This window comes from Periplaneta americana, chromosome 13 (genome assembly GCF_040183065.1).
Source record: "Periplaneta americana isolate PAMFEO1 chromosome 13, P.americana_PAMFEO1_priV1, whole genome shotgun sequence".
NCBI classification, from domain to species: Eukaryota; Metazoa; Arthropoda; class Insecta; order Blattodea; family Blattidae; genus Periplaneta; species Periplaneta americana.
Genome location: NC_091129.1, coordinates 122,363,104 through 122,388,627, shown reverse-complemented (window position 1 = coordinate 122,388,627; position 25,524 = coordinate 122,363,104). Strand labels below are relative to the sequence as shown.

General features: G+C 38.3%; 1 protein-coding gene across 1 annotated transcript in view; it reads left to right on the top strand.

The window, feature by feature from the left end:
* Positions 1–15,922: 15,922 nt before the first annotated feature.
* Positions 15,923–25,524, top strand: part of BicC (protein bicaudal C) — a 104,420-nt gene continuing 94,818 nt past the window's right edge. Inside the window, exon 1 of the mRNA XM_069843982.1 lies at positions 15,923–16,254. Coding sequence (XP_069700083.1) covers positions 16,035–16,254 — 220 coding nt within the window. The 5' untranslated portion in view covers positions 15,923–16,034. The remainder of the gene's footprint in view (positions 16,255–25,524) is intronic.

Here is a 25,524-nt window from a genome sequence, read left to right as displayed (position 1 = left end):
AAAAACCAGGTGTGTAGGCCTAAAAATTTACTAAGCATGCGCAGTGATGTGAACTTGAAAAATTCAGGTGGCCCAAATTTTGTTTCTGGGTCTGTACATATTATCGTCGGCTTACAAGCAAAACACATCAAGTAAAAAAATATTATCTCTGAGAAAAAGGCATTTTGAAATATCTTAACAAAACTGAATCCTCAAAATATTATTTTTTATAAGTTGTTTTACTTTATGTGTATTTAATTTTCCAATTGTAAGTTTATACACCTACATTATGTACATTATATACACCTTTTTCTCAGAAGTAATAGCCTATTTTTTACTTAATGTGTTTTGCTTGTAAACAGACCTTATGTTGTATTAAACTTAGTTTTGAAAGTGTTTATTTAAAGTTTCGGTACCAAGAGCTCTGTTGCTTCATTTTTGTAATATTATTAAAAAAAAAATCGTATTATAGTATAGGGATTAACCTACCTGAGTGCAAGGCATAGCGCGTCTGTTGTGATGTCATGTAAGGCTTGTATAACTTAATGATGGCTGCGCTAGTAAGGGATTTTTCTGTGGGTCTTGTAGAAGTGTAATACGCCTGGTTCAGTGTAGTAATGTTAGTCTATCATTCCAGCAGTTTTAATTGATGTTTTCTCTATTTCTGTGAAACAGTTTCATATGACAGAACTTCAACCATGTTTCATTGTCCAAAAACAAAAATAAAATAGTGATTTATTTTTATTATCATTGATGTGGCTGATGTAATTGAGTGAAGTATAATGTTCAAAATTATTAAAATTAAGACTGAACACTGATTCTTTGCTTTCATTTCTTCCTCGCCTAAGAACTTATGTCATATACGAAGTCTATCCAGAAAGTTTCCAGCCATTTAATATTTAAAAAGAAAGTATCCTAACTTGGACAATGATACCATTGTTCCCTTCAAAATACTCTGGGTCCTCATGTACATATCTCATTGTCTCATTTTTCAGAAAACACTGCAAAATCCTCTTTCTTACTTATGGCTTTTAGAGAACCCGGAGGTTCACTGCCCACCATCGGTCCCTATCCTGAGCAAGATTAATCCAGTCTTACCGTCATATCCCATCTTTCCAAGGCTTATTTTGGGGTTTCGTAACAAGCTGTTTTTTTACGGTGATAGGTTGTTAGCCCTTCGCCCAACCCCCAAGCTGAAGGACCTCCCTTATCGACTGTCCGAGACTGCTTATTCAATATATTCGCAGCTACCCTCCATATCTGGAGGCCGTCTCCTCTATCCGCAATCTGAGGACGCACCATGCCATGGTGATAGGGACCCACAATACATGAAAGTCCTCTTTCAAGATTGTCTTTAGCTGTCTCATTGCATTCTCCGTAACCTCGTGATACAATCTAGTCTCAACAGTTGTTTTAGCTTTGAGAAAAGCCGCAAGACGCCAAATCTGGGCTGTATGGAGTTGGCAATTGTATGATGCAATGTTTTGCCAAAAAATTCATTCATTCATTCATTCATTCATTCATTCATTCATTCATGCATTTAGTGTTCTATCCAAGGGCAGGTCTTTCATTGCAAACTCAGTTTTCGCCAGTCTTTACTATTTTCTGCCTTCCTCTTTGTTTCCTCATATGATCCATATATCTTAATGTCGTCTATCATCTGATATCTTCTTCTGCCCCGAACTCTTCTCCAGTTCACAATTTCTTCCAGTGCATCCTTCAGTAGGAAGTTTCTTCTCAATCAGTGACCCAACCAATTCCTTTTCCTCTTTCTGATCAGTTTCAGCATCATTCTTTCTTCACCCACTCTTTCCAACACAGCTTCATTTCGTATTCTGTCTGTCCTCTTCACACTTCTCCATATCTACATTTCAAATGCTTCTCTTCACTTTGTCCATGTTTCTGCCCCATACAATGCCACACTCCATACAAAGCACTTCACTAGTCTCTTCCTTAGTTTTTTTTCGAGAGGTCTGCAGAAGATGCTCCTTTTGTGCCAGACATACACTGGCTTATAGCTTACAATATCCAGTTTTGGAAATGAAACTACAGTTATGTTGGTTGAAATGTTTTATTATTGTTTCGATTTACAAATTGAGAGTATGGGTATGTGATAAAGAAGTAATTAATGAAGGGCATACAATATATTTTCTCTTTATATGAAGTGACATTCCGAAATTAGTCTAGCTCACAACAAATTTTTCGCTGTTGTTCACTTAGAGTATCGTACATATCTATTATCAATTTAATATTGCAGAACTCGTTTTACAAATCAAATGAGTGGTCGCACAGATCAGTAACTGCTCTCGATACCGAGAGTTTACTGAGAGAGGCTGAGCATCATGGCTAATTTTTGTGCAATTTCGGTACCCTCATATCTGTATCAAGGGGAGGTGATGTCTTTGGGCATGGTCGCACAAGTTAGATTGATTCATGGCCTGTTACTAACAGTATCAGAATTCGCCTGTGGCTTATAATCTTTCACAGTAAGCATTTGAAATTCTGTTATTTTTGTTTCACCTCAGATCCTGGAACAGGTGCCCACACTCACGGGACAAGAGATATCCTACATCAAAAGACCCTGTAAAAGTCGTGAATTCTTGTTGCTCTTGTGACAGAAGCCACAGAAATAATTTTGTCACCATGCATTTAAAGCTAAGATTCTCCGACAAAACCTTTAAAATACTGTAATAATCTGTGGAATCCCCAAATCTTCTAATCATCACATTGTGAATTGTCAGTTTTCGTTGATTGCAGCCCACACATGTTCAATATTTTTTTTAATGTTATGCTTGTTAAAGGATTTTCAGAACACGAATTGCTTTCAGTAGATAGCTGACCATTTTTTAAGTATCATTACCACAATTTTGTCTGGGTTTTACTCATTGAATCAACCCCAATAATCATTAGAATAGTTTCCATGGACGAATTTTCAATTTGAAATAAAAACTTGACACAGACTGGCTGGTCTGTTCACTTCGTTATTGTGAATGCTGTGTTGACACAGTAGATCAGTGGTCGTCAGTACTCACTGAAATGTGCAAAGGGTACGCAGAGCCGTCCCGTGTGCCCTGTCGTGTAGCAGGAAGAGGTGCTCTGTGCTGACGACCGCTGCAGTAGATAGTGTTTACTCAATAACATCTCATTTCCAAATGAGTAATTTCACAGAAGAGTAATTTCATTGTTCACATATGTGTAATAAGGTTCCCTCTGATGGTTGCTAATTGACATCATGGCCATGTGACTGGTTCTCGAAATATTCAAAATGGCTGGATAATTTCCGGACAGACTTTGTATTCCAAGGTCAGTGAACTAATACGACTCTCATTCTAATGGAATGAGGGATGTGACAAAAGAATGTCGAAGATGATGTGAGTAAAGCATGAATGCATATTGCCTACCCCAATTGTACTTGTGATAACATATCAAAAGATATGTGATTCGAGGATTTTAGATATTTGCATTGTGTCACAGATGTAGAGACATCCAAAGTTTTACGGCTACATGTTTCTTTAAGCAAGAGCTATTCTCTAGGACAGAGGTTCATTGGTAACAAATCCAACAGATAGCATTCGCCATTTGCCTTCCCTGGTGATGGAACTGACATTTTTCTCCAAAATGTTGGATATTTATACATTTAGGACGCAGTGCAAGTACCAGAAACTCGCATTACTTTGATTGTGAAAGCCTCAAACATGTTTCAACATTGTTCATAACTACTGTTTGTAAAAAGTGCAACACCCTGGCCCGAACGACTCCAAACTTGGGAGATGTGTAGAACAGTGTACAACCAATAATTGATTACGTTTCCAGAAAGGCCCAACAATGACGTCTCTTGTGTCACCAGCAAGGTCAGTGTCATGTCTTGCTCAGTCAGTGCAGAGCTTCCAAACGACGTGGAAACATGAAAGCTAGTGCAGGTATGCGTTGTCAACATGAAAGGGCGCAATATCAACACGTGAGTGAATTCGAACGGGGCAGAATGGTTTGTCTCCGGGAAACAAGTTTGTCATACCGTGACATTTCGGCTCGTACAGGGCATGCTGCTGTGACAGTGAAGTGTGTGTGGAACCAGTGAATAGAAGAGGGTCGTACGCAGAGATGAGCGGGTATTGGACCACGTAATGTGACCAAGCACGGGATGGCCGCCATCTTGTCTGCTTGGCCGTGATGGACAGTACAGTTTCATCCACAGTGTTGAGTCGACGTTGGAGTACTGCAACAGGTGTGGACCTGTCTGCATCAATGGTTCGTCGCCGTCTTTTGAGGGATGGACTAGTGGCAAGCATTCTGTTGTGTCGGGTTCCATTGTCCAGAAACCACTAATGCAATGGACACGTGAATGCTGTCGCTGGTGTGCTGAGTCCCGCTTCAACTTGTCCTACAATGATGGCCGCATACATGTTAGACGCTATTGTAGTGAACGCATTCCGAGAGCCTGTATTGTTGAGCGGCATAGCAGACAAACGCCTAGTGTGATGGTTTGGGGTGCCATTGGATATAATATGCGATCGAGCAAATGGGTTCAGTCTTCTAAATTGAAACCACTCATCCTGCGTATGGCTTTACCGTTTTAATTAGTTTTTATTAATGAGCAAATGGGTTCAGTCTCCTAAATTGAGACCACTCATCCTGCCTGTGGTTTTACCGTTTTATTAGTGTTTATTAATGAACAAATGGGTTCAATCTCCTAAATTGAGACCACTCGTCCTGCCTGTGGTTTTCCCGTTTTATTAGTGTTTATTAATGAACAAATGGGTTCAATCTCCTAAATTGAGACCACTCATCCTGCCTGTGGTTTTCCTGTTTTATTAGTGTTTATTAATGAACAAATGGGTTCAATCTCCTAAATTGAGACCACTCATCCTGCCTGTGGTTTTCCCGTTTTATTAGTGTTTATTAATGAACAAATGGGTTCAATCTCCTAAATTGAGACCACTCATCCTGGCTGTGGTTTTCCCGTTTTATTAGTGTTTATTAATGAACAAATGGGTTCAATCTCCTAAATTGAGACCACTCATCCTGGCTGTGGTTTTCCTGTTTTATTAGTGTTTAATAATGAACAAATGGGTTCAATCTCCTAAATTGAGACCACTCATCCTGCCTGTGGTTTTCCCGTTTTATTAGTGTTTATTAATGAACAAATGGGTTCAATCTCCTAAATTGAGACCACTCATCCTGCCTGTGGTTTTCCCATTTTTATTAGTGTTTATTAATGAACAAATGGGTTCAATCTCCTAAATTGAGACCACTCATCCTGCCTGTGGTTTTCCCGTTTTTATTAGTGTTTATTAATGAACAAATGGGTTCAGTCTTCTAAATTGAGACCACTCATCCTGCCTGTGGCTTTCCCGTTTTTATTAGTTTTTATTAATAAGCAAATGGGTTCAGTCTCCTAAATTGAGACCACTCATCCTGCCTGTGGTTTTCCCGTTTTTATTAGTGTTTATTAATGAACAAATGGGTTCAATCTCCTAAATTGAGACCACTCATTCTGCCTGTGGTTTTCCCGTTTTTATTAGTGTTTATTAATGAACAAATGGGTTCAATCTCCTAAATTGAGACCACTCATCCTGGCTGTGGTTTTCCCGTTTTATTAGTGTTTATTAATGAACAAATGGGTTCAATCTCCTAAATTGAGACCACTCATCCTGCCTGTGGTTTTCCCGTTTTTATTAGTGTTTATTAATGAAAAAATGGGTTCAATCTTCTAAATTGAGACCACTCATCCTGCCTGTGGCTTTCCCGTTTTTATTAGTTTTTATTAATAAGCAAATGGGTTCAGTCTCCTAAATTGAGACTACTCATCCTGCCTGTGGCTTTCCCGTTTTTATTAGTTTTTATTAATAAGCAAATGGGTTCAGTCTCTTAAATTGAGATCACTCATCCTGCCTGTGGTTTTCCCGTTTTTATTAGTGTTTATTAATGAACAAATGGGTTCAATCTCCTAAATTGAGACCACTCATCCTGCGTATGGCTTTCCCGTTTTTATTAATGAGGAAAGGGGTTCAGTCTCCTAAATTGAGACTACTCATGCTGCCTATGGCTTTCCCGTTTTTATTAGTTTTTATTAATGGGCTCAGTCTCCTAAATTGAGACCACTCATCCTGCCTATGGCTTTCCCGTTTTTATTAATGAGGAAAGGGTTTCAGTCTCCTAAATTGAGACTACTCATGCTGCCTATGGCTTTCCCGTTTTTATTAGTTTTTATTAATGGGCTCAGTCTCCTAAATTGAGACCACTCATCCTGCCTATGGCTTCCCCGTTTTTATTAATGAGGAAAGGGGTTCAGTCTCCTAAATTGAGACTACTCATCCTGCCTATGGCTTTCCCGTTTTTATTAATGAGGAAATGGGTTCAGTCTCCTAAATTGAGACCACTCATCCTGCCTATGGCTTTCCCGTTTTTATTAATGAGGAAAGGGGTTCAGTCTCCTAAATTGAGACTACTCATACTGCCTATGGCTTTCCCGTTTTTATTAGTTTTTATTAATGAGCAAATGGGCTCAGTCTCCTAAATTGAGATCACTCATTCTGCCTGTTGTTTTCCCGTGGTTTCCCCAACGAATAGGGATTATAAAGAATGGACACTTCGCGTCGGTACCTTTGATGTAGCCAGACCGATTTCAATGACCTTCAAGCCAGCTAGAGCGTCAGATTCAGCTTTCTCCCTAGAGTTGGCGCTGACTCAAACCAGCTAGCAGTCGATACAGCGGAAATATAACACATTATAATTAATACATCTAGGTACATTATGTACTCAAAATAAATTGGATCCATAAAATAAAAAATCCTTCATTAACTGTAATATCTAGACTCTAGAGTTCCTTTATAATGAGAGTTGAGACGTTGACCCCAATAACAATTAAAATATGTAATGATTTGATAGCGCTGAAAATGGAAAAACAAAATTCTTACGAGAAGTAAAACCATATACCTATATAATATTATATACAAATATTAAACGAATTCGATACTTAATTTTATAATGTATTATATTATTTTATAATATAATTTATGATATCTGAAATATAAAATATTATTATTACAACTAGTTTGTCACTGAGAAATAAGGAAAAGCTGTTAACTTGAATTTATTTGAAGCAAAGCGTTACTGGATTATGCAATGAGGTAGGTGATGTTTGGATCCTGTGTCTCAACTCTATTATCTTAGCGTATGCTCGATTACACTACCTCTAGCGCTTGAAAGTGGAACTAGCCGCTGGCGCACAGAGAAACAAAACACAGGAAAATTCGCTCAGTGTCCATTCATCGAACAACAGATGACGGCGTCTTGCCATTCTAATGGCAAACACCAGCCAACTCCTCCTCGCTCCGTTCCGTGATCAATTGATCAATGTCAGCCCCCTCGCGTATGTGGTACCTAAGAGGTTACGTCCAATTTCGGCTTCCCCTTCAAAATTTTATAGAGCTCCTTCAGGGGAGCAGCGTAACCCGGAGTGAGACTAGTGGCCAACAGGCTTGGAGCTCACATATTTAGTTTTGTACAGCCCCCAACCCACTTGCAAGGACGCGTTTTGCGTACCTTTTAAATTTTCCTCCCAATTCTCCTTCGATTTTTCGATTTTTTCGATTTCACCGTCGAGATCACTCAGTGTCCATTCTTTATAATCCCTATTCGCTGGTTTCCCTAAGACATTAATACAAGTATCGGGATGAGTCCTAAACGAAATAGGCGACGTACCTATCACTCATCAGTATGCATGTCACATTTCCAAATAAAATTCTGACATTCACTTATCTTCGACTGGCAATTGAGCCTTGACATTCGTTACTGGCAATAGAAAAAATCCTATCTACAGCTCTTCTAAACATCTGACCATTACTTTCTCCCTGACTTAGATATTATCCTGTATTTTTATTTATTTGGCCAGTACTTTGTCCTCTTCCACTGGTCCTAAGTGCAATTTCAGTCTCTTTTCAATTGGACTTTTAGCCCAATTATTGCAACAGTAAAGTGAAGGTTAAATGGCTGCCAAATCAAATCCATGGTGCAACCGCCCAATGAAGGACCAAGGTCGACTGCTGACCTCACCTTCACGTGCTTTAGCAGAGGTGAACGATCACTCAGCCAGTACAGGGGTAATGTGTAATCAGCTGGTTCACGAAAGCGAATTTCGTTACTCCCTGCAGCTTCCCAAATAAATCACGATGCTGGGTGGGCACCCGTCCCCTACACCACATGACATTTCACGAGAAAATTTCTTCCTCCGTGAGGACTCGAACCAGCACTTATTCCATAGTGCTAGTCTGTATGTGTATCCAATGCCTACTCACTTCACTTGCTTGACTCGGGTTTCGCATATTGCGGATAGATGGCAGAACTGTGACCCATTTTTAAGCTCCACACCACTTTCGCGGGCCATGCTGTGTATCTATGGAGAGTTATGTCGTGTACTGGGGTGAGTGAATGTGTAGTGTAGGGAATGGGTGAGGATGAAGATTAAGAATCACTATCAACAGTGACATATGCCTTCTCTTCATATGCACTGCGGAGAGATTTGAGATATAACCCCGGCGTATTAGTGCAAAATCTAATGATTAGAAGTTGTATACCGCCACCTCTTCTAGAACTCAATTGGCTTAGGCCATATGCCTTCTTATTCTGAAACCGCTATAGTCCCAAGGTATAAATTTTACACGAAAATCTCTGACCGCGCCAGGAATAGAACCCGGACCAACTAGTCTGGAGGCTACCACAGACAGATTGTTAGTCTAACATAAGATCTGATGCCTTAGACCACACATCTACGTTGTGGGACAAATCGTAGTTATTAGGCTATACGATTTAAGAGGTTTCTCTGAATATTTATTGATGTATTGGTGTACATTTTAGTGTCCCACATATTTGCCTGAACATCTTCATTTTAAGATGGACATCTTTGTTGTCTATGTAAGAAACCTCACATTCTCCAAAACGAAAATAATTCTCTTCAGTTTCGGTATTGTCTTTTCAGTAGCAGTAGTTGGAAACGGATTTGTGACTACGTAAATTCCTATAAATTGTTCGTTAAATTTATTGACAACCACATCACGTAGGATTTCATCTCGGACGAAGTCCAATAATAGTTTAAAACTTACTCAAATGGTGTCAAATCGTAGATCGACTGTAGATTTGTATATTGAGTAATTGAGACCCTACTTTACTGTAGGTTGAGCAACCTTTTCTTCCTTATTCCTAAGACAAATTTTACGCACTGTTACTAGTGAACTTTGCCCTTCATATATTCGTAAATATCCTCTTAAGTGATGTGTACGCTACCGGCAGGGCTGGTTGGATTTTTCCCGGGGTGTTCCCTAAATTGTCAGGTATGTCACGCAATCTCTTGGACTCATCTCGCCAAGTGTGCTAAGAACCCTTCCGGTAGCAGGATCCTGAAAACGTGTAACCCTGTGCAAAACTCGAAATCAATTTTATGCTGCATCCCCTTTACACTTCAGACAATGGGAAAGTAAAAATAGGCGCGAATAGGTTAAAAGTTCGAGGACGATACAAGCCTAGGTTAAGAGTTCATATCTTAACTGTTTGCTTGTGTATCTGGAAAAATAAACACCAGGAAGAAGAAGGACAATATTTTTTATTTCATTGGGTTATTTTACGATGCTGTATCAACATCTAGGTTATTTAGCGTCTGAATGAAATGAAGGTGATAATGCCGGTGAAATGAGTCCGGAGTCCAGCACCGAAAGTTACCCAGCATTTGCTCTATTGGCTTGAGGGAAAACCCCGGAAAAAACCTCAACCAGGTAACTTGTCCGGACCGGGATTCGAACTTGGGTCATCTGGTTTCGCGGCCAGACGCGCTGACCGTTACTCCACAGGTGTGGACAGGACAATATCGATGGCTAAGAAGTGATACCAGTACCTCTCATCTACAAAAAAAATGGTCATTTAGTTTAACTATGTGATATTATTGTTTAGATTAACTACATTATTATAATGTTCACAAAATTGGTAAGTTGACTAATATTTTGTCCTCAAAACAGAAACATAGGATATGAAAAGTTTGAGAGAAATTAATTTTTAAAACAGTTTTCTGATTCACCTGCAAATTCACAGATACGAGGTATCACCACAGTCTAGTATATACAGTCACGAAGCTTGAGTTGTAAGGGTGCTAGGAAGAATAGACTGTGCCGGTAATATTTCGCATTGTCTGTAATGAGGCGATATTAGCGATCCTAGTAGTTAGCAACTATCTATGGATGCATATTTACTACGTATTGAGCTTCGTGACTGTGGTATCACTTCTTAGCCATCGATATGCGACTTAATACACCCCACTTTTTTAAAACTCGGTTACATAACGATGCTGTAAAATCGAACCCACGCCCAAGGGCGCCCGCAGGATCCAATCTCAATGGTAGCAAGATGGTTAGAAAATTAGAGGAAACAGATGGACGAGGAGAGAGAAAATTGAACATGAAAAATAGCCAGTTCTGAAATCTAAATTACCTTGCGCACGCATTCACAGTTTAAAGCACTCGCTTTTGTTGAATTGTTTACCGAGGGTTTGAGAAAACATGTATGGGATACGTAGAGAAAAATTTCGAAAAAAAAAATTGCGCCCGAGCGCAACAGCAAGCAACTGCGCTACCGCATGAGCTACGCCGGTGACCAGTGTTGGGTATAAAAGTGTTAAATTTAACCCATATAATTGGCGATTATGGAGCGTGTGAAATGGACAGACAGAATAAGAAATGAAGCTGTGTTGGAAAGAGTGGGTGAAGAAAGAATGATGCTGAAACTGATCAGGAAGAGGAAAAGGAAAAGGAGTAACCTATTTGTTGGATCCCTTACCAAGAGCTGTTATCCAGGACTTGTTCAGCCCAGTTCACTCGAATCCTGAAGAATAGCTCTTGGTAAGGGATTCTGCCTACTTTCATATTGGAGCCAATACGTACAGTCCTATTTTATAAGTAGGGACCGGATTTTTATGTAATATCAAGGTGTGAAATATGTAAATATTTATGTAAGAAAAAATAAGCTGAATATGTACCAAAATATGTAAAATCATGAAAATATTTAATATCAATATGTGGCAGGTATAGGATAGGCAAGACTCTCCAGTTGTGATTTCATAGAGCACCCTAATTTTTTACCGCATACTTGACACATTGCAATTTTTCCATCTGTAGTGAAACCTTCGTCCATCGCAATCCATGATTTTATTTTTGTCGTTAGGATTGAAGATACAGGGACCTTTTTGTTAGTTAAAAGCAGTAGATAAACTCACTTACGCTTTATACTGTAAGTACTAAAATCAGAGAACTGAGTGAAATGAATGACACAATAGTACTGCAAGCACTGTTTCGCTTTACTGGATTAGGGAAAAATAAGAGGAGATGTGGGACACATGCATTTTAGTTGCTCCCTGTAAGAAACAAAGTAGGCCTACCTACTAAAACCTCAAACTATAGGCATTTAATAACTGTTGTTTGCCTGGAAATATATCCTTTCTTGGGTAGATAAAAAGGCTTTTTAAATCTGTGTATTTCAAATTGTAAACTTCCCTAACGGAAGCTTTTCCTCTTAGAGAAGTAAAAATGAATAAACCCCCTAAATATGTAGATTTATGTAACATCAAGCCATAATATGTAATGTGGGATAAATATGTAAAAATATGTAATATCAAAATTTTATTATATTAATGGTAATTACAAGATTCGCAAAGATTTGTTATTTATATACGGTTAGGTTGAAAGGAATATAATATGTAATCACATAAAAATCCGGTCCCTATTTATAAGTCTCAGAAACGAAGCAGTGCGCATGATCAGAACAACGAAACAAAACTAATTTCATTACCTAAACTAGTCGTTCTGTAAACCAGGTAGCTTGTCCTTCGATCGTGCGCACTACCTCCTTTCTGGGTCTTCCGAAATATCTGTGCGACAAAACTTTTTTCTAAGACTGTCCCTGATGTCCCTACATCTATGATACAGAGCCACCGGCGTAGCTCGGTCGGCTAAGGCGCTTGTCTGCCGATCCGTAGTTGCGTTCGGGCGCGGGTTCGATTCCCGCTTGGGCTAATTACCCGGTTGGGTTTTTTCCGAGGTTTTCCACAACCATAAGGCAGGTAATTTAAGGCGAATCCTCGGCATCATCTCGCTATCACCAATTCCATTGACGCTAAATAACCTCGTAGTTGATACAGCGTCATTAAATAACCAAGTAAAAAAATAGATGATACAGCGGAAATACCCCCAACCAAAAGAAAATCTCGAACCGCGTTGATGACTGTTAAAGTCTGAAATAATATTAAATTTGTATTTTTGAAATAAGCCGGACAGTCAAGAAGGAAGTGCCTACAGTCAGCGCAGGGGATCGAACCCAAGTTTGTGCAGTAGTAATCCTGCGATCTAGATTTCTAAGGAGTGTGTAACAACGCCGCACCGTTTTTGAAAATGCGACATGGCAACACGAACCTCTCAAACAAATTTTTGAACAACAGTAATGACTATTTATAATGCTGGTGTATAAAAAATGAAATGTAACAACATGGATGATGATCGCAATAACGGTAATAAAACGTTACGCCAAAAAGATTAACAAATATTATGTGAAGTTGAATCACAAAACCCAGAAAGCAGCTGTATTAATTAGCCTACGTGTCATAAGAAGAAATTAAAAATAAATAAGGGAATAGACAAATCCGTGGAGCAAGACGACTGCTGATCTCACGTCCACATGACTCAGCAGAGGTGAACTATCATCCAACCAGTACTGCAGTAACGTGTGCTTAGCACGAATATCCCCCCCAGCCGTTATAGCTAGCTTTAGAAACTGCATTTTCTTACTGTCTGTAGCTCCCTAAATTCACCACCGTGCTGGGTGAGCACCGGTCCAATATACTGTCCTAAATTTTATTAGAAAATTCCGTAATGAAAACTCGAATCACCGCTCATTCATTATTGTTAATCTAAGGTATGACGCCTTAAATCACGCGGCTACGCTGCGGGATTAATCATAATTTGCTTGTCTTTAGAAGCTAGTAATGCAGTGTTCGAATTGATAAAAATGTACAGGTGGGAAAATTTCTCGTTGACATTACTTTTTATATATATTTTTAAAGTATGTATATCAATTATGATCAGGGCGCGGATTTTGATGACATATCATCTTTTTTTTCTTTACATCCTTTGCAACGCCAATAAATATAGGCTATACATCCTGGATACATACTGCTTGTTACGGAAATGTAGAGTTTCTACGTCATTTTTGGTCAATTTTCGCTGTTTTAACCTTTTAAGTATTTTTTTTAATATTGAAGGCATTTTTGGTCAATTTTTTAAATTTTGAGGGTATTTTTGGTCATTTTTTAAATTTTGAGGGAATTTTTTTGGTCATTTAGATTTTCAGATGATTGTTTTAGTCACGTAAGCTAAGACTTCAATGACGAACTAATATAGGGAAACTCGCAAAATTAGTACGACATTACCCCATTCAAATGAGAAATCTGAAAGGATTTTGTCGATAGTAAATGCTGTCAAAAGGAAAAAGAGGAATAGAATAGTAGCTGAAGCTCTCGGCTCAGTTGTTGTACGCTCTGCCTTCTAAACAAAAGGACTGAACTGCAGCTCCTTTGAAGTCACCAACGTCCATTTTAGTATCCGCCATTGAGATACACTATGCTATATATGGAGGAGGTTTGGTGACTGATACATTTATCTTTCTCTTTTATTGTAGTTAAAACAATTATAGCCTAATTATTAATTGTAGCTCATACTGTACGTTGTGGGAAAATTTGTGTTCGTTTGGGAAATTTTATACCTTTATGTGGGAATACCAGAGTAGACAGTTTGGAGAGCTGTTAATTTAGGGTAGGATTTTGATTACGTATGTATAGGATTGTTTATTTTTAGGTCATTTTTTTCAGCATTTTAGGTCATTTTCTAACATTTTTTTTGTCATTTTATGGGTCATATTTAGGGTTTTTAAGATCATCAAAATCCACGCCCAGATTATAACATATTCGGCTTTAAGGTTTATTGCTATATAGTTAGGTATTATTATTATTATTATTATTATTATTATTATTATTATTATTATTATTATTGTTGTTGTTGTTGTTAACGTCCATTTTAATTACTGTGGTAACTGACATGGTATTTTGAATTTGTGATACCTACCACGATAACTTTCTGTTCTAACTTATAATTTAATGGGTACTAGATAATTCACAAATTAATTACAAAATTACTCCACCGGCGTAGCTCAGTCAGCTAAGGCGCTTGTCTGCCGATCGAGAGTTGCGCTCGGGTGCGAGTTCGATTCCCGCTTGGGATGATTACCTGGTTGGGGTTTTCCGAGGTTTTCTCCAACTGTAAGGCGAATGTCAGGTAATCTATGGCCAATCCTCTTCCTCATGTCGCTATCACCAATTCCATCGACGCCAAATAGCCGAGTTGTTGATACAGCGTCTTTAAATAACCAACTAAAAATACAAAATCGTATTATGAAGACCATTGGTATTTCTGGCATAGTTCTGAAAAAGACACAGTCTAAAATGTTTTAATATACTATATCCTATAACTTTTTCTAAGGTCAGAGGAAGAACAATTGTTTGTATACATCTGAAGTCTGATTAGTGTAATATGTAGCTAGTCAGCGATGTATTCAATGGAGGGGGAAAGGAACTGGCCATCCGATCCCATTACCTCTTGTCTTAATTGCCTCATGAGTGGTGCCTTGTTGGTATCACTTGTGAGGTTCAGACCTGTCTTCGGACAGTTGATTAAACAAGAACAATGTTGAAGTCCAGATGATATTTACAAACGAAGTTCAGAATAAGCTCACTATAGCAAGTTCACTCTGTAGGAGGAAATGTTTTGCCCACCGTTCAGTAAGATTCCGGAAGTGCAATTTTAGGAATAACATCGCTATTCATGCCGGTATGGTACTAATTATATTAACCCATTCAGACCTGAATTTATATTTAAAAAAATTGAAAAACAACTGGTCACATCATCATTCTGGGGATCCAAAATTCCCAAATCAAGTCTTCACAGAAAATCAAAATTTCGGGACAATTTTGACCCCTGGGCCCCAAAATTAAAAATTTTTGTTTGTAATTCAGGTATAGAAATGTTTCAAAAATAATATTCTCCATTTATATCACATTGAATTTTTCAAAATATTTGAAAGTATCGAAGACATTCCAAAAAAAAAAAAATAATAATAATAATGTACAATATAATGTACATCAGGTTTGAAGGGGTTAAAATATAATTAGAGGGGAATTTACTTTCCACGGTTGGGGAAGAACACAGAGTGTGCAGAAGTTGGGGAATAAAATCCAGAAGCGGATAATTCCTCGGTTTCTCCCTCTTCAATTTGATAACTGCGTTAATGATTTGAACTTTGACCAAAGCATTATGTACGACCTGTTTGCTTGGAGGGATTCATTCATTCGTAGTGTTCTGCTCAAGGCCAGGTCTTTCACTGTAAACCCAGCATTCTCTAGTCTTTCCTATTTTCTGCCTTCCTCTTCGTCTCTTCATACGATCCATATATCTTAATGCCGTCTATCATCTGTTGGAGGAATGGTTGCAAAATATTGATTAGTGGGTAGCAAAGTAATAGTTAGTATGGAATTGATTGGTACCGGTATTTTATTTTCTAAACAAGAAACAATTGAAAGCTAGCTTGGCTCCAAGAGAGATAATTCTAACAGTCCGAAGTACAGACGAGAAAGGACAAGGGACAGTGGGAAGAATAGAAGAGAATGGCTAGCCGAATTGTGGGACTCATTAGTGATCCGCGAACTTTGACCGATGCTTTACGTAAATTCTGTATAATTACTGAATTTTGGCCGAGAGAGATTGAGCGTGTTTCATGTACACACGTATAGATGGCAGTGCTGCGCAGGTGGTGGTGCCATTATCAGAGTCACATCGCGTATCGTGCTATCACATATCAGTCCGTGCAGATACTCCAACCGGCGAGGTTGCGTCAGTGGCATTCAGAGAGGGGCGGTTCCATGTGGCGGTGACAGAGTACCCGGGTTCACGTCTAGATAACTGCCGTGCAACATGGAGGATCCGATTATTAACAACAAGTGTTCCGATACATTGTCGGAAGTGTCTGATGGAGGAACGGCAGGAACTAGTGCCTCCGGACAGGAGAGCAGCTATGGGGGCAGCAACGAGAACCTCCGGGACATCGCGGGACTTCTAGGACTCTCAAGCATGATGGAACTGCACGAAGAACGATTCCGAGTCGACAGACGGAAGTTGGAAGAAATGATTCAAGGTGAGAGATATTTGTTCTGTCGAAATTAAAATTAGAGTTTTCTGTAGGTGTGCACTGAAGTCCAATTATATTGCGGCTCATAATGAGAATTTTATCTCGCTATACATTAAAAGTGAATTAATTGAAATATATAATATGTTACAATTCTTCTGGTAGGTAGACTGAAAAAAAAAAACTATTACAGTTTCATTTCATGACTAGAAAATTCTTTCAGGCTTCTCCCATTGTAATTATATTTTCTGATCTATTCAACCGGAACGGTAATTTTTTTAATCGGTTTGGCGAATCCAGCGCTCTGGAAGTTCAGGTGATTTTGGAAGTGAAAAACGTCGTATTTATAATGGATTGTTTTTAGATGAAGTGTAATATTTAAAGCGCTATACTTCAGTGACGGCGTGGCTCAGTCGGTTAAGGCGCTTGCCTTCCGGTCTGAAGTTGCGTTTGGGCGCGGTTCGATTCGAGCTTGGCCTGATTACCTGGTTGGGCTTTTTCTCGAGGTATTCCCCAACCGTAATGTATGGCGAATCCTCGGCCTCATCTCGCCAAATATCATCTCGCTATCACCAGTCTCGTCGACGCTAAATAACTTAGTAGTTTATACAGCGCCGTTAAATAACCAACTAAAATAAAATAAAATACTTCAGTGAAACACAGTAGCATTTTCGTAAAAGAGAGTATTTTCCCTGAACCAAAAATACGATACAAATGGAGTAAATATAGTGTTTTGTCGTGGACCAAACTAATAAAAAGAATGGAGTATTTTTCGTCTATATTTGTGCTAAAACGATTTATGTACACATTATCGTGACTCAGTGAAGTTCATCTCGCTTAAGGTATTTGCTGTAAATTCGACAATATGCATTTTCAAAATCACCTGAACTTCTCGTGAGCTAGAATTTTCATTAGTTCAACATTAAATTTGTGCATTTTATTATTTTTTATTTCTAAAAAAAGTTTCTTTGCTCTGTGTAGGCTCTCGGGTACTGCAAACTGACAGACCTGTTAGGTTTCAATTCGTGGTTAAAACATTTATAGTTGAGGCGAGACTTGGTATGTGAGCTGTGCGATAGGGAAAGTATGAGCTATCAGAAAGAGAGTTCGTTTCACTAAGTTTTCAAGGAGTATTGAAATCCAATCGGTCTCGGTGGCGTAGTCAGTATAGCCACAGTCTACTATATACAGCCACGAAGCTTGAGTTAGGGTGCTAGAAACAATAGACTGCGACGGTACTATTTTGCATTGCCTGTAAAGAGGCGATATTAGCGATCCTAGTGGTGAACAACTATCTAATGTTTGCATATTTACTACGTATTGAGCTTCGCGACTGTATATACTAGACTGTGGTATAGCACTGGCCTTCTGTGCTCGAGATTGCGGGTTCGATCCCGGCTGTTTGATGGCATTTAAGTGTGCTTAAATGCGACAGGCTCATGTCAGTAGATTTACTGGCATGTAAAAGAACTCTTGCAGGACAAAATTCCGGCAACTTACGACCCTGATATAACCTCTGCAGTTGCGAGCGTCGTTAAATAAACCATAGGTAATTTAAAAAAAAAATTCAAATCGATTTGAATACATTTACTGTACTGAATACGGCCCCCTCCCCGATCTCCGTTTTCATGCAATATTGAAAACGATCTGAATACGGAAGCCGAAATTTCGAAAGTAGTTATGTTGGTTAACATGTCGTCGACATTAGCCTGTTAGTCACTCTATAGGCCTTCCCTATAAACATTGAGTTTTCTTAATAAGACGCATGAAAACTTAATATTATGGCTGTCAATGAAGAATGGTAATGATGATTTTCAGGAAAATACAAAATGTTGTGTATTATAACACGCTTTTTGAGCTCGCTGTTGATAGAACCGCTGACGCATCAAACAAATGACGATCGATCACGCGCTTAGCGTATTGAGATCGTTTTGAATAATATGATACGCTTTTTCATGCAAATTTGAATAGGCCTACGATCCGATTCCACTTTTTATGTGTATCGGCCTTCAAATTCACATACTTTTGAATCACAGTTTTCGTGGAATTTTAATGCGGTAATCATATTCAAATCGGAAAACATAGTTATTACACGAATCTACCGACACGGAAGTTCATCTCAGACTAAAACCGATCTTCCCCCTCCATTCGTGATATAGCCACGGCACATAAGGTCATAGGACAGATCTTGCTTCTCTACTCTACCGAATGTAGGCTTCTTCATATTCTGGAATCGGGGTAATATTTTCACGGGCGCTTGGTATGGCTACTGCAACGTCATCTGAAATGGTTACTATGTGAATGAAATTATCCGGAATTATTGTTATAAATGTTGATTAATATTAACTATAATTTTGATTTTGGTTACCGTACTATTAATTGCGTTGTGGCTTTGTGGATAGCGTGCGCTCTTCCCAAGCAAGCGGTCCGAGATTCGATTCCCGGCGTGGATAATGACTGAAATGTACACTCTTAGACAAAAAAAAATGACCGGGCTCCAGATTCAATGTCCGATTCAGAAGACTTCGGGTGCATTCGTCAGAGCACGACACACGCAAACGAATATCTTCTGTCATAAATGTTTCCAACACTCCACTGCCACCACTATATGATGATTATATAACATGCTTCTTAAAGAGTCACTGTCTCTCTCGGATAGCGTAGTCTGTAGGATTGTGACCTTGTATTCGAAAGGTTTCGAGTTCGAATCTCAGTCTAAACTTTGTTTTTTTCATTCTCATTTTTTACTTCTGGTATACTGATAATAACCAGTATTGTGAAATATTTAACAGAAAGTTGAATATTTACAAAGGGCAAGTTAGATACATAATAGCAATCCTTTCCCTTCTATCTTGTATTTAGAGAGACTAAACGAAATCTTCTCGCATAGAAATAAAGAAAAATAAACCTTAAGTAAAAGAAATCCTCCTCGGATAGGAATAAACAAACATAATTCTTTTCTTTGTTTTAAACAAAATAAAGAAATACATCTCGGAGATCAATAAACAAAAATCAAAATAGACAAAAAATTCAATACCGGGTATGTAATCCCTCCGCATCTATAACCGCCTGCATCCTACTTGGTATGGATGCGATCAGGCATCTCAGGTACTGTCGACGTGAAGATACACGATCCCAAGCGTCCTCGATAATGTTCCAGAGTGCATCTTTTGTGGTCGGCCGACGTGGCATTGTATTTATAATCGCGTTCACAGTTTTCTTCACCTCCGACCACACATTTTCTAGAACATTCAGATCTGGTGAACAGGGAGACCATTCTATCAGTCTGATATATGGCCTCTCTGAAAACCATCTCATGACCTCGACACATGTGTGAACACGATGATTATCCTGTTGAAATATATCATCATCATCATCATCATCATCATCATCATCATCATCATCATCATCATCATCATCATCATAATCAGGATACATAGACTAACATCCGTACAGAGGGAAGCATAACATTTTCCAATAAGACCTTGTGTTGGGTATTAAGATTTCCGTCGAGCCGCCATAGAACACCCAGGCCGTCACTTGACATCCAGCCCCAACATTGAACAGATACACGGCCACTGCGAAAGCGAGTTGCCACATGCGTAGGATCGTATGGGATCCCCGTGAACGGTAGACTATTTGCCGCCCGTAATTGTTAGAGGAAAAAGTAACTTCGTCTGAAAATATTACCTTATTCCAATCGAAATTAACATTTTCCTGTCCACACCTGTGGAGTAACGGTTAGCGCGTCTAGCCCCGAAACCAGGTGGCCCGGGTTCGATTAACGGTCGGGGCAAGTTACCTGGTTGAAGTTTTTCCGGGGTTTTCCCTCAACCCAATATGAGCAAATGCTGGGTAACTTTCGGTGTTGGACCCCGGACTCACTTCACCGGCATTATCACCTTCATCTCATTCAGACGCTAAATAACCTAAGATGTTGATAAAGCGTCGTAAAATAACCTACTAAAAACATTTTCCTCTGCAAATGCAAGGCGGAATAATCTGTGGTCATCAGTGTTGCACCCTTTCATTGCTGCCACTCTTGGATAACGTCCTACGTCCCGCAGACGCCTTATGACAAGATCCAGCGAAACGGGCATTTACTCTAATAGAAGAAGTGGGTTCGCTTCTACTTCTGCAACTAAAGCAGCGTCCTGTGCACGAGCTGGCTGACGATGTTCAATTCCTTCCCTGGACAATCTCACCCATCTTCTATGTAGCTGTGGAATCGTGCACTCCTAGTCGCCTACCTGCCTCAGTAGCGGAAAATCCGGCATCCCTCACAAGAGAGAGAAGAGCTTGCCTACACGTATCTGGCCTATGTCTTCTGTCAGCCATGTTACCCCTGATATTGACAAGAGAGAATAGTTGTTTCACGTTTGATATGCGCAGTTACATGTGCGCAGAACTATGTTTGTTTTCAGAAGTTCCAGATGTCTCTAAATAAATTACACATCAATATAGAAATAAACAACTGACGTCCTTACGGGGTACACGACCTTGAATCGCCTACACAAGAAGCAAGGCTGTTACCACAGAGCTATTACAAAGCAGATATGTAACGGCATTATTTACGAGTGTAACGCATTGGTTTTGTCTTTAACATAATTCATCTCGTTTTTGCAATACTATTAACTTTGATTATTATTATTATTATTATTTTTATTATTATTATTATTATTATTATTATTATTATTATTATTATTATTAATATTATTATTCTCGGGTTTGTAATACTATGAATATTATTGTTATTATTCTTGTTGTTGCAATATTATTATTATTAGACTTTATTATTACTACTACTACTACTACTACTACTACTACTACTACTACTACTACTACTACTACTAGTACTACTAGTACTACTAGTACTACTACTAATACTAATTTTAGTAACTGAGCAATACTCCTTATGGAGAAGGGAGAAGATCCAAGAACTTGCATCTGTTTTAATTCAAGAGTAATTAGGAAGAAGTCTCCGATATTACTGAACGTTTTTGTTTAATTTCCAAACTCCTGTGCACGTTAATAAATGTATCATTCGTTTTCAGCTATCAGCTAGAGAAAAAATAAAACGAAATAAATATATATATACTTATCCGAAGGCGGATACGAACCCGGGTTTTCTGCGTGTGAAGTCAGAGTTTTACCACGGAGCTATGACACATACACAGTTCAAACCGTTGTTTACCGGCATAAGAGTATGTTCTTGGATCTGGCTGGTTTCGTCCTTATTACTCTGTGATTTTAGTCTTGTGTATCAGGCGCACAGTCGAACGGAACTTTGACAAATTTACGCTTCAAGAGTCCGGTCATTTTTTTTGTCTAAGAGTGTACAGGAACATCATTTTGTTTTTACTAACATTTTTAATATTAACCTGGCTATACCTTTGGATTAATGATTGAGACCCGGAAACACCGTTTGCTACCTCCTTCCATGATTGGAGTTCGATGATACTGGCGTAAAATACAAACAAATCACTTTACTAGGTATAGGAGGGAAGAAAAGTAGTTCATCCATTTACGTAAAGTAGGAAATATCGCGATTTTGAGTGTGATAATTTTCATTAGGTTTTGTTTAATCAAAATACAGTACAGTATTAACAATAAGTGTTTTTACTCACGAACTGAGTTATCCATGCGAACGTATTCATTATGCAGTGTATATTATACTGTCTACAGCACATTATCGTACGATGTAGAGAATGAAGTTAAAATGAAAAATAATCATAATATGGATATTTAAACACATTTTTGAAAATGGTGGCCGTTCATTTCGATACAGGCTTCAGTTTTCTTGTGCGTATTATGGCATTATAGACTACTATAACTAATTCCAATTACCAGTTTCGTCCTTCGTATTAGTAAGTCATGTTGAAATAAATCTGTACCTACTCTATAAAAGAGTACCTTACGTACTGTAAATTCAGACTTCACTTTTGCCCGACCCGCACAGATAAAATTACTCAGATATGCTATCTACTGTCCGTCCAAGTGGTTATGTCGTAGGATCGTAGAAAGGGGGGGGGGAATCACGTGATAGTTAATTACTTAACGAGGCCATTTTATTTAATTTATTTTAAACAGTTGCATAATATTACGTAGACGTCCAATTAATTCCTAACAGAAATTAATGTTTTCAGAAAAGAGCTAAGACAGCCCAGCCACTGGTCTTTACAGTGGAGCGAGCAGAAGCAGGTGGGGGAAATCGGGGTCGACGTAGGCAAACGGACGACAGTACCTGTGCGAAAATATGATTCAGTATTGGAAGCTTTCGTCACTGGAAAACGCGAACATATTTCTGAAACGTACTATAATCACTAACTCAGTACTGCGGTCTTGGCTCTGTGTGGAGGACAGTTGGAACTTCGTTAGTAGAAGGGGTGAGAGTGAAGTACATTCAAAACCTCAGGTACAATAAAAGTTGAAGTAAAAATAAAATGATGTCCCTGTATCTACCGTCCACGGGACTGGGTATATGCTTATGATTATCCTGTGATGTCTCTGCGGTGGTCCTGCGTCACGCCGATGACCAGGAATGTCTGCATTTGTGGATGTCTAGTGTACGATCGAAAGAATCTACCTCCCTTACCCGCAGTGTTGTGTAAATTAGAGAAAAAGAGAAGGTTGAAGAGACAAAGAAAGAAAGAAATAATATTAATTGTTTATACAAGGACATCATTTTATTTTTACTTCAATTTTTATTGTACCTGAGTTTTTGAATGTATTTCACTCCCACCCCCTCTACTAGTAAACTTCCAACCGCTCTCCACACAGAACCAAGCGTATACAGTCAAAGTCGTCTTACGGTCTTAGTAAAAACAAACAGTACTGAGTTAGTGAGTACAGTACGTTCCATAAATATGTTCGCTTTCAATATTAAATCGTATTCTCGCACAGGTACTGTCATCCGTTTGCCTATGTCGCATCCCGGTTTCCCCACCTGCCCTCCCTTTGTGACTGGGCTGTCTTAGCTCTTTTCTGAAAACATTAATTTCTGTTAGGAATTGGACGTGGACGTAATATTATACAAGTGTTTAAAATAACTTAAATAAAAGGCCTCGTTAAGTAATTAACTGTCACGTGATTTCCCTCCTTTCTACGACCCTCGACAAAACCACTGGAACGGACAATAAATAGCATGTCTGAATAATTTTATCTTTTCGGATCGGGCAGAAGTGAAGATTGAATTTACAGTACGTTAGGTACTCTTTTATAGAGTAGGTACACAATTATTTCAACATGAATTAGTAGTACGAAAGACGAAACTGGTAGGCTAATTGGAATTAGGTGCAATAGTATATATTGCGATAATATGCAAAAAAGAACAGAAAATCTGTACAGAAATGAACGGCCATCATTTTCAAAATTGTGTTTAAATATCCATATTATGATTACTTTTCAATTAAACTTCATTCCCTGTATTGTACGCTAATGTGCTATAGACAGTATAATATGCGCTGCATAATGGATACGTCTGAACGGACAGCTCAGTTTGAGAGTAAAAACACTTATTTTTAATATTTTACTGTATTTTGATTAAAGAAAAACCTAATGAAAATTATCAAACTCAAAATCGCGATATTTCCTACTTTACGTAAATGGATGAACTACTTTTCATCCCTCCTATACCTAGTAAAGTGATTTGTTTGTATCTTACGCCAGTATCATCGAACTCCAGTGGAAGGAGGTATGAAACGGTGTTTCCGGTTCACAACCTTTAAGCCAAAGGTATAGACAGGTTAATATTAGAAATGTTAGTAAAAATAAAATGATGTCCCTGTAGAATTTACTTTACATAGTACCACCTGAACCGATTTCGCAACAGCCATGATGGCCCGTGAAGTATGAAAGTACGTGCATTCTGTTGGCATGCTTCTTCCAAACTGATCTTTGCAACCAGGACGACAGGTTGTTTTTTTGTGTAGATGTTGTAATTTAATTTTAAATTAATGCATTTAATTTTTGTAGTTAAGAAGTTTGTTTTCCTTTTACAAAATTTATTTCTTTGTTCTGCTTAACCTTTCTAAAACTGTACGAAGAATTTATTTTTCAAATCATAATACGAAAATTGTAATAAATAATTGAGAACGAGATATTATTTGCCAAGGTCGGCAGTCAACAACTGAAAGCGAGGTCTTGTTTAGTAAGAACAGACTAAGATTATTTTGCATCGTGCTATAGCTCGTATTGTTTTAAAAACTAAAAACTCCGCACAACGTAAAATATAGCGAGAGTTTTGAACCCCTTCGGTTAACAGAAATACACGATTTACTTTTGACTTGTATATTCGTGTCGCACTCGATGGTCTAGCCCAGCCGTGGCGAAAATGTGACTCACGAGCACATTGTGGCTCGCAATGATAGCTATGCGCTTCCTACCTCCCACAACCCCCACCCTCTCACTCACTGGAGTCAAACTCCGTTCCATTTGTATTTGTCTCTGACCTGCGAGTGGCGTATCGTCGCAATGTCTCTCTAGAAACCATGCACCTCTACAAAAACGAAAGTTTCAAGTAGGATGGGAGGACGCATTTTTCTGTTGCCATTTAAGAACAGCTTAAAACACCTTTAAGAACAGCTTAACACCTTTAAGAACAGCTTAAAAGATAAACTTATTAGCATTTCACTCCAATCATACTGATTTAAAATATTACTGACTACACTGTTGCTTTTTTCTTTAGACATCATCCTGATTGTGCTGCATTCTCAAAATTGTCTCATAATAATCTCTTTCTATTATCTAATATCATTTGAAATATATTAACATTCTATGTATTTTAGTTTAATTCTGCTACACATTTTATTTCAGTGTTTAATTAATAGTGCATAGTATTTTGTTGATTAATTCATAAATAACTCTTGTATATATGTAACTCTCACCTAAATCAAACTGTTGAATTCTTTGTAAGTTCATGCATATGTATATACACTTTTTGCTGGTTGAGTGGAAGAGAAGGCCTTACGGCCTTAACTCTGCCAGCTAAAATAAATCATTATTATTATTATTATTATTATTATTATTATTATTATTATTATTATTATTATTATGAGGAGAATATTAAATGTATGATTTGTTCACAAGTATTACGAGGAAAACAGTTGTATAATATTAAACGGCATTGTAGTACATGTTACTGATGAAACATTAAAAGGTTAAATGTTATCATCATCATCATCATCATCATCATCATCATCATCATCATCATCATCACCATCATCATCTCCTCTGTACTTAGTCTTTTTCAGCACATGTACGAATAATGCGGTTAGATCT